Raw genomic sequence first — 10,022 nt, 5'->3', positions numbered from 1 at the left:
TATACATTTAGCCATATCTTCATTTTTTTAAATAAGATTTTTTGCGTCTGGTTTTGGTAACACTTTAGAAAAAGTCACGCGTCGCCACTGTGTAATACCTCTGTTGCTACTACAGTATGCAGTATGCGTAGTATGCATTATACTTAGAGTCTTATAGTATTGAGTATAATACTCAAATTAATATGACATAACAAACTCAAACTGATTTAACATTTGCTCAAATAGCTAACAAAAATCAAATACAGTGTAGCTCCAATAATCATATGATATCAGGAACTAACCAACCTAACAACTTAGTTAAGCTCGAAGAAATGTTAGAAAAACTCATGGAGCAATAAATGGGTACAATGCTCAATAATTACTAGCTTAATGCATCTACGTACAAAATATAAGTACTACTTATAAACCAGCCCAACTATTGAGGAAAAACATGGACCAATAGTAATATCTGCCATATACTGCCCACCTAAACATCCCAATAAAAAAGAACGATTCCAGGAATATTTTAATACTTTACTCTAAGAAACAAATTCATTGTAAGAGATTAGAATTCAAAACACCTGATGTGGAGCTCCAGACTTACAACATACTCCAGGGTAATAAGCTAGAAATAGACCATGTTCGGGACACTCAAAGATCCAGGTAGATGACTACTTTTTTAGTTATTGTAGACCTATAGGAAGAAAACCTACCTGTTTCCTGCCTAGAGTTCGCGTCCGTTTTTTAATTATTAACAATTTAGTGCAAAAATTGCGATTTTTTCGATTTTTTGCACCCCATTCAAAAGCTAAATAGTTGACATAAAATTACAAAATTCAGTTTTTTAGAACATTAAAAAACCTTCAAAATGCCGATTTTTGAAAGTTAAAAAGTTAATTTTTTGCTACGCAAACTGCAAAATAAGTGAAAATTGTTATTTGTTAATAACTTTTACTAAAACTATCTTAGAACTTTAGTGTTTCACCCAAATTTAGGTATTGGGGTACTTAACAAACCCTTAAAATTTGAGACTGATCCATTAATTAGTTTAAGAGTTATTCTAATTGTTTATCCCAGAGACCTTTATTTTGCAATAACATAAGACAGAAAATAATGAAGATATGGCAATTCTGCGTATGCCAAATGAAAGTACAAAACTGATGCTATCAAAATGTACTAAAAAAAGATAAAAAAATTATCTAATACATATAGTCAAAAATCCTAATGCCAAATTTGTGAAATTTTGAAGTTTAAAAACATAATAATAATAATAATAATATAGAGTTTATTTATAGCAAAAAAATTTTACAATACAAAAGATATATAACAATATATAAATAAACCCAGTTTCTCACAGAAGTTGTGAGCCACATGGACTACAACTTGTACGTGAGGTTTGAGTTTTTTAACACTGTTCTAAGTACAAATTCTAATATTTGTACAACAATTTTACAAATTTAAAATAGAAATATGGAAACTTCTGATAAACTAAAATTAAAATTAGTAGAAAAAAAGAATTACTTATCTAACATTTCAGTTCCTTACTTTTTTACTTTTTACAACATACAACAATTAAATTTCAACAATTTTACAACATTAAAATATAAATATGGAATATTTTGACAGATTAAAACTAATAAAACACAAAATTATTTATCTAATTTCAGCTCATTACTACCTATTCACTAATTCACGTAATTTATGTCTGTTACCATGGATCCACTTTTTTAACTCTTTTTTAAATTTTTTATAATTGTATATTACTTTAATGGTAGACGGTAGGTTATTGAAAATTTTTGGTCCCAAAAAATCAATGCAACGTTGGCCGATTGTTTTTCTTTTTTTGGCACTAATTTTGTTAAATTTCTATTTCTGGTTTGGTATGTATAGTGGGTACAATCCAGAAATGATTTCTCGTTGTGCAAATACAATAAAGATTTGTAAGAGTACAACTGGTTTAGATCCATGAAATGACTGTCAGTAAATAACTGCTCCACTGAAGACCTTATACCCCTTCTATATATTACTCTAATAATCCAATTTTGTATAATGTTTAGATTTTTAAGGTGAGCATTGTAGGCTCCACCCCAACCAATAATCCCATAGGCTAATTGTGATTGTACTAGAGAAAAGTATAAAGTCCTCAAGTGGTGAACATCCAGGAAGTCGCGAAGATATTTAAATTTTGATAGTAATCCTCGTATTTTTTGGACTACATATTTTATATGGTGATCCCATTTTAGGTGTCTGTCTATTATAATACCAAGGTACTTAATGCTTTCTGTATCTGGAATTTTTGTATGGTTGTCAATTTTCAGTTGGTTGAAGCTTGGCAACCCAGCGGTGTATGATGAAAACGGCAAGTATTTAGTTTTTTCAACGTTTAAAGTTAACTGGTTATGTTGAAACCATTTTTTTATTTTTACAAAGTCCATTTCGACAGTTCTCTTTAAATTTTCCCAGATGTTACTACTGTAAAAAATTGCTGTATCATCAGCGAAACTTATGATTTGGCCTGAGGTCTGTAATGCAAGTAAGGTGTTTATGTAAACAGTAAATAAAAGCGGCCCCAAAACCGTTCCCTAAGGAACTCCATAAGTCACAGTTCTGGTCCCGCTCATCCTACCATTCACAGTTACCTGTTGCTGTCTATCACTTAAGTAGCTTTCTAACAAATTTAATACCACACCTCTTATGCAGTAATTATTTAGTTTTTTTTTAACAAGATCCACAAATATACATAAAGAAGCTTTTTTATTATCTAAGGAATTATAAATATTTTTTGTCAACTTACCTATTGCATCTTCTGTAGACCGTCCCTCTCTAAATCCATATTGATTTTCGGATAATATATTATGTTTCTTGAAAAATTTATTTAAACGAGATTTTAATATTTTTTCGATTATTTTACTGAGATTCGAAGTTAAACTTATCGGTCTGTAGTTGCCAAGTTCAGTACGATCACCATTTTTAAAAAGCGGTTTAATTAGAATTTATTTACTTAACATTTAGAATAACTTTAAAAATATTGTCCGTAGAAAAAAATCATTTTACATATTAGAAAAGCTGGCATTTTACACGAGTTTTTAAAAACGTAGTTCAATTGGTGACAAGTGAAGGGGGAGCTGGGAGCCGACAAATGCACGAGTTCAAAAACTAAAAAAGACAACTTAAAACTACTAAAATTTTCTATATTTCGGTATCTACTGAATATATTTTGATCGTTCATTTTTTTAATTTGTATGTACTTTTTCTGTACATTGCAAATATGCAATTTGTCTAGACATTTATCAATTAATAAACAGTCTAATTTGTTTAAAGAATTTTTTAAAAAATAATTTTTTCTCAAAAATCCATGATTTTAATCATACTATCGTTATTAATCGTAGAAAAAGTTAAAGTATACTTTAAAAAATAAATTATCTTCAATAAATAATTATCAGTAGTAATTACACAAGAGCTCTGAAATTATTGAATTTTTCCCGAGTGACACTTTGGCAGTTTTAATTTCACGAGCCGAAGGCGAGTGAAATTATGTCAGTGTCACGAGAGCAAAAATTCTATATTAATTTCAGAGGTCGAGTGCAATTTGTTGCGATTATTTCATGAATAAAACTGTTCAAAACCAAAATTTTATTGTAATTTATTTATGTAAGTACCATTAAACACACAGTTTTTATAAATATTTGACGATTGAAAGTCATCACTTTTATAATTTTTAAAACATTAATTGTCATTAATGTCACTGATCGTATTTTTTCGTAGCAACGAAGGGCATCTGACGTAATATACTTAACGACGGGAGATTATCAAAAATTATCGATTTAATTCAGATTTCTGTATCTTTCTATTGGTCAGAATCTCCTATGAATGAAATAATCTAATAAAAATCATTTATTTATTAAAGTGTACTTTAAGTTTTTCTATGATCATTAATGATACTATGATTAAAAAAATAGATTTTTGTAAAAAAAATATTTTATCAAGAATTGTTTAAACAAATTAGGCTGTTTATTAATTAACAAATTTATAAACAAATCGCATATTTGTAATCGCTATTGTACGTAGAAATTACATACAAATTAAAAAAAAAAGATCAAAATCCATTGAGTTGATCCGGAGATACAGAAAATTATATTCGTTTGAAATTGTTTTTTCGGTATTTTAACTCGGTGGATTTGTAGGTTCCCCCAGTAATCGTTTGAACTATATTTTTGAAAAATCGTAGAGGGTGCTGTGAAGGTACAATGTTTGTGCAAATTAAAAAAAAATACAAATTCCATTTTTTAAAATGGCATTATTGAGATTCCTTAATTATTATAAACAAATTAGCTGTGAATTAAAAAAAAACATATGGCTAACTTTGTCCCAAATGAAATCAGGCTAAATTTTTTTATTTGAAAATTCGTGTTAAAATACTATCTTTTCGAAAATATATAAAAAGATTGTTTCTACGGACAACATTTTAAAAGTTATTCTAAATGTTTATAAACTACAAAATTTCAAAAATTTTACATTAGGATTTTTGACTATATTAATTATTTTTTATCTATTTTTAATACATTTTGATACTATCACTGTTCTACTTTCATTTGGCATACTCAGAATTACCCTATCTTCATTATTTTCTGTCTTATCTTATTGAAAAATAAAGGTCTCTGGGATAAACAAATATGATAACTCTTAAACTAATTAATGGATCGGTCTCAAATTTTGAAGGTTTGTTAAGTACGCCAATACCCGAGTTCTAAGGTAGTTTTAGTAAAAGTTATTAAAAAATAACGATTTTCACTTATTTTGCAGTTTGCGTAGCAACAAATTAACTTTTTAACTTTCAAAAATCGGCATTTTGAAGGTTTTTGCACTAAACTGTTAATAATTACAATAACTAAAAAAGTAGTCAGCTACCTGGATCTTTGAGTGTCCCGAGAAAATCCTTATTACTCTGGACTTACAAAAAAAAAGGCAGAGAATCGGTTAAAGCAATGGAAGAAAATAACCTACAACACATTTCTACTGTCAAATCAATCTACTGGCCGTCTGATTAAAGCAAAATACCTGACGCCATAGACTTCGGCATCACGAAAGCCATTGATACAAAAAAATGTAAAGCCGAATCGACTTCCTTCATCACCATTCACCAATTTTCACAAAATCTTAGACAAAGAACAACAACGAGGTTAGTGAAAATTCAACTTAATTGCAATTAGAGAAGCATCAACAATGGTTAAAAGACGATGCAAAAGCGGCAAGTTTGTTAGCAGGTTCGCTAGGAAAAACTGTTGCCGAGTTCGTGTTTCATGTACTCACGCTAGCGAAATATGGGACAACTTACGTGCGGGATTTGAACGTAGCAGTACGCAACGGTTAAACATGTTAATTGAAGCCTTTTTTAGAGTCAAACGTGATGAAAAAGAAGATATTAGTACACATGTTGCGAAGTTGCAGTAACTGTTTGTAGATTTGAATGATGAATTGCAGAAGTATGACGAAAATGTTTTATCCGAAAGAATGTTAAATGGTCGGATCTTATCAACTTTGGGTAAGGATTTTGATATTTCAAAGATGTGTGGGACACGATCACGATACCAACAAAGAATCAAACTTTGAATTTATTGATTGAGAAATTGTGTGCCATTGAATTACGTGACCAAAGTGCCATAGAATCTTTTGCGTTTGTTGCACGCAATATCCCGACCGAAAAATGCAAACAGAGCCAAAGTACAACTACTACGAAAACAAAGAGAAATGTATATCGTACAAAAGAAAAATGTCCATGTCATAAATGCAAGAAATTAGGCCATTGGGCGAGAGAATGTCCATTGAAAAAACCTGCTGAGAATGTAGGTAAGAATGAAAGTAATGATACTGCTTTTTTGTCTGTTCTTTTAAGTGCCTCATTTAAGAATTATTGTATTGAAGCTGGGAAATGGTATTGTGACAGTGGAGCCACAAATCATATCACTACAGATAAGCAATATTTCTCATCTTATACAGAGTTTATCGAACCCGAAAAGATATCACTTGGTAAGAAGGATGTATGTATCTTAGCCCATGGACAAGGAGCAGTGAAAATTCAAACATGTCTGAATAATAAATGAAAAGATGCTGAATTGAAGAATGTTTTTATGTTCTTGAAGCAAGCGCTCATTTGTTTTCTGTAAAAGCTGCTGCGTAAAGAGGGTTCGTTACAGTACTCGACGAGAAAGGTGTAAATCTACATGATAAAAATACTGTTGAATCTGTAATGACTGGGTACTTCAGTAATGGCCTGTAGGCACTTGATATACGTGTTATGAAACTGACCAATCCCATTCAAGCAAACTTAGTAGAGTCAACAGATATGTTACAAGTGTATCATGAAAGATTTGGTCATCAGCATAAACAAAACGTCAAGAAGGTCTTAAAGAAAATGAATATAGACATTGATGGGTGCAAAGAAAGCTTTTGCGATGGCTGTGCAATTGGAAAAATGCATAGATTACCATTTAAAACTAGGATCAATCGGCCACAAGTCACTGGTGTGCAGATCCATGCAGATTTGAATAGACCCATGTCTATAGAATCACTGGAAAGAGCACGTTATTACGTATGTTTTAAAGATGACTTTAGTAAGTTTCGGAAAGTTTTCTTTATGAAACATAAAAGTGAGGTATGCACCTTTTTAGAAACAATTTTAAATGAAGCAAATACAAATGGTCATGTGGTAAAGCAACTGAGATGCAATGGAGGGAGAGAGTTTGACAATAGAAAGGTATCTGAGGTATAGAGCATTGTATCACTCCACCCTATACACCTCAGCAGAATGATGTTGCTGAAAGGGAAAACCGTACCATTGTAGACTGTGCTCGTTCCATGTTAAACCCATGCAAGTTGTCCAAATAATTGTCGACAGAAGCATGTAATACTGCAGTGTATCTTCTGTATCGCACAGGAAAGTCATCAATTGAGAATAAAAGTCCCTATGAATTGTGGTATGGAAAGCCAGTTGGGATTTTGGAACATTTAAGAATATTTGGCACTGAATGTTATGTTCACGTAAACAAGAATTTTCGCAGTAAATTTGATGACAAGGCGATGCCTACATGGTTATTTGGTTGGTTACGTGAATGACAGGGATGGTTTTAAAATATGGATTCCATCTGAAAGAAGAATCGTATCGAGCCACGAAGTACGATTTAAACCTGAGGTTATATGCAATTTTCGATTTTTTGAAGTTAAAGCCGAATCAGTGAACCATAATCAGTCGGAATATTTGAGCGTAAATGAAAACTCAGAAGAAGTGAAAAGTGGTATCAATGAAATTGTGGAATCTGAGAATATGGAAAATGTAGAAAGTGCGAGTGAAAATCAAGAAGTGAATAGAGAAGAAAGAAAATAGGGTAAATGCGGGTAATAGCGGATGCTCTAGGTATTTTACTTATAAAAATATCAATTATTACTTCATAGTATTTAAAACATGTGCAAATTAAATGATAAAGACTACTTATTGATTCTTTATTTAAAAAAAACAGCATAAACAACGATAAAACTAATGTAATAAACATTTAAAAAAATACAGTTGTGTCCGGTTTTAGCCATGCTTGTCGGGTAATGGCGTCAGAGGGCCGCTATTAGCCGTATCCCAATTTTATTGGCAAAAGTCACACACAAATATTTTTTTGGGCATCAGTACATGCTTTATGAGCTAAAAGTGCACATAATGGTGTTGAAGTAAAAATTTTAGAGTGTTGTTTTCTGCTGTTTCCAGTCTTCTATTTTGTTTCCGATGTACAAGGCAATGCTAATATTTCTGCAAAGCTGGTTCCTACAGCATCGTTTTCTGTCTTATTTACTTCAGCTGACGCTTTGTTCTCATTGTTAGTTGAAGTCGAAGAATTGGGAGATTTCTCAGTTGTTGAACGGCATTTGACTTCAGTTGATGATTTTTCAGAAGTGGTTTCATTCTCCTTTTGAACATGTGTAATATTTAAATTATTTTCGGTCTCTTCACTTGGTCTGCTATGCTATCATTCAGAGTCGCTGCAGGTAAGAAAAGGGGTCAGTCCGCAATTACCTGCTTGTCCGCCATTAACCAAAATCATGTGTCCGGTATTAGCCGAAATGCATGTTCAAAAATATTAGGTTGTAACGGCGACCTCATAAGGAATTAATGAAAATAATTATGTTCAAATGCTCACTAAAGAATCACGTTCAAATAACTGCACTGGAGAGACAAATATTGCAATACTTAAAAATATTTACCTACCTTTAAAAAACACAGTTTGTTGTAATGCACACTCAAGAAATCACTTTTCGTTTGAGAAATTTACAAGGGTAGCACTACTCAATTCAAAACTTGTCAGACGACTGACCTTGTGTATTGCTACACTTAGCGCGGCAAAGTAAATATTAGAGAGTAAAGGCCCATTTATACATACCCGGGCCGTGTCTGTTCCGGGTCAGTGTCGAGTCCGGGTATTTTTATTGCGATATTCACATACAACCGGGTTGTGGCAGTATGCGTACCGGGCCGAATAAGAGAGGAAAATGTTATTACATATCTCTGTGTAAAAGATAGTTGAAAATATTTCGGCTTGGATAGAAGATCTTACCTCACAATACCTATTGCTTGTCTGTTTTCCAGCAGTCGCGTTCACAAAACAATAAAATCGTGTTTATACAAGTCCCTGCGATCCGTGTCATTTTCGTGCATCGCCAGTGCCGACAGCAAAAATATCGGCTGGGATTAATTTCAGACCGGGCCCGGACGGGCCCACCGTTCGGGAAACGCCAATGTATAAACATGCTCATAAGAGTACATATTGTTTTTTTTTAGACCGGGCCCTGTCTTAACACGGAACGGACACGGCCCTGATATGTATAAATGGGCCTTTAATCTGGCCAAAATATAATGTGTCCGGATTTAGCTGCGTGTCTGCCATTACCCGACTTTACCCTAGTGATAGTGTTCAAGAATCTGTTAGAACGAAACCAAAATTGTTTAGCTTATCTACTTTTCATGTTGAGGGAGAATGTTAGAATATACAACATTAAAAGTGGATATTGCTCTAATGCTCTATGTTGTTAATTTATGTATTTGACTATATAGACAGTTATGAAGTAATGTTAAGAAAAATATAGAAAATAAAATGTCAGTCAAGTTCAAAGTAAAATGTTTTTCTATTGTCCTGTAATTCAGTGAATTATAAGTCAGTTCACCTAACTTAATTTATAACAGCAACCAGTACAAAAATAACCTTTGTTTTTTGTCATTGTTAACATGCTAAATTACATATCCAATAATTTTTATCCATTAAACAGATCGGTGCAAATCGACCTTATATCGGATCCTCTACTTTACTACATACTACTCTTTAGCACTACATACTATTAGCAGTTAAATCAAACGTAATCAGAATCAAGATTTTGACAATTTAATGTGTCACTATATATTTTTATCCATTTTGTATACATATAATTATCTTTAAAATTGAACTTCTGAAAATCTACCGGACAATAGTTCATTCAGGAAGTGGTATTTATTGTTTGGTTTTATCAGCAACAAACTCAACGATCAGCGCACGCTATTGCCGCCGACCGCCGACCTGACCGTCCCCCCATACTTATATTTAGCGGCAGGAATCCGTACAAAGCTTCAGATTTTCAGAATCATCGAGCGAGATTGTACCGACCGAAAGAGCTACTAACAAACATTTTTACTAATTTTCGTACGTGGAGTGATATCAACAATTTTGAATATGAGGGGAACATTGGCTGTTATTGCCCTTTTGGGGTATTTGTGCTGCACAACTGCTTTACCAGGTAAGTGAGTCTTTTTATTTTTTTCACGACTAGAACCGGTTTGTTTACTTTTTTAAAATGAACTTAGTTTTAATGAAGATGTGTTCTGCCGGTAAGCCTGCACTATTCTCTGCTTTTATGAAGAGCTTTTGTTTGGTTTATCTTATTATCTATCCAGTACTATCATCAAAAAGAAAAATAATTTATCTGCTCCTTTATTTACAAGCAGAGTCCTGGCTTCACCTGTTGCTTTTATTTAA

General features: G+C 32.4%; 1 protein-coding gene across 2 annotated transcripts in view; it reads left to right on the top strand.

The window, feature by feature from the left end:
* The first annotated feature begins 9,503 nt into the window (after positions 1 to 9,503).
* The window catches only part of LOC126884580 (uncharacterized), a 128,460-nt gene continuing 127,941 nt past the window's right edge, over positions 9,504 to 10,022 (top strand). For both annotated transcript variants that reach the window (XM_050650567.1, XM_050650566.1), the window contains exon 1: positions 9,504 to 9,783. In XM_050650567.1, the coding sequence (XP_050506524.1) occupies positions 9,720 to 9,783 (64 nt within the window). In that variant the 5' untranslated portion in view covers positions 9,504 to 9,719. The remainder of the gene's footprint in view (positions 9,784 to 10,022) is intronic.

This window comes from Diabrotica virgifera, chromosome 5 (assembly GCF_917563875.1).
Source record: "Diabrotica virgifera virgifera chromosome 5, PGI_DIABVI_V3a".
Classification (NCBI taxonomy): Eukaryota; Metazoa; Arthropoda; class Insecta; order Coleoptera; family Chrysomelidae; genus Diabrotica; species Diabrotica virgifera.
The sequence above is the reverse complement of the archived record's forward strand: the minus strand, read 5'-3'. Positions and strand labels throughout refer to the sequence as shown.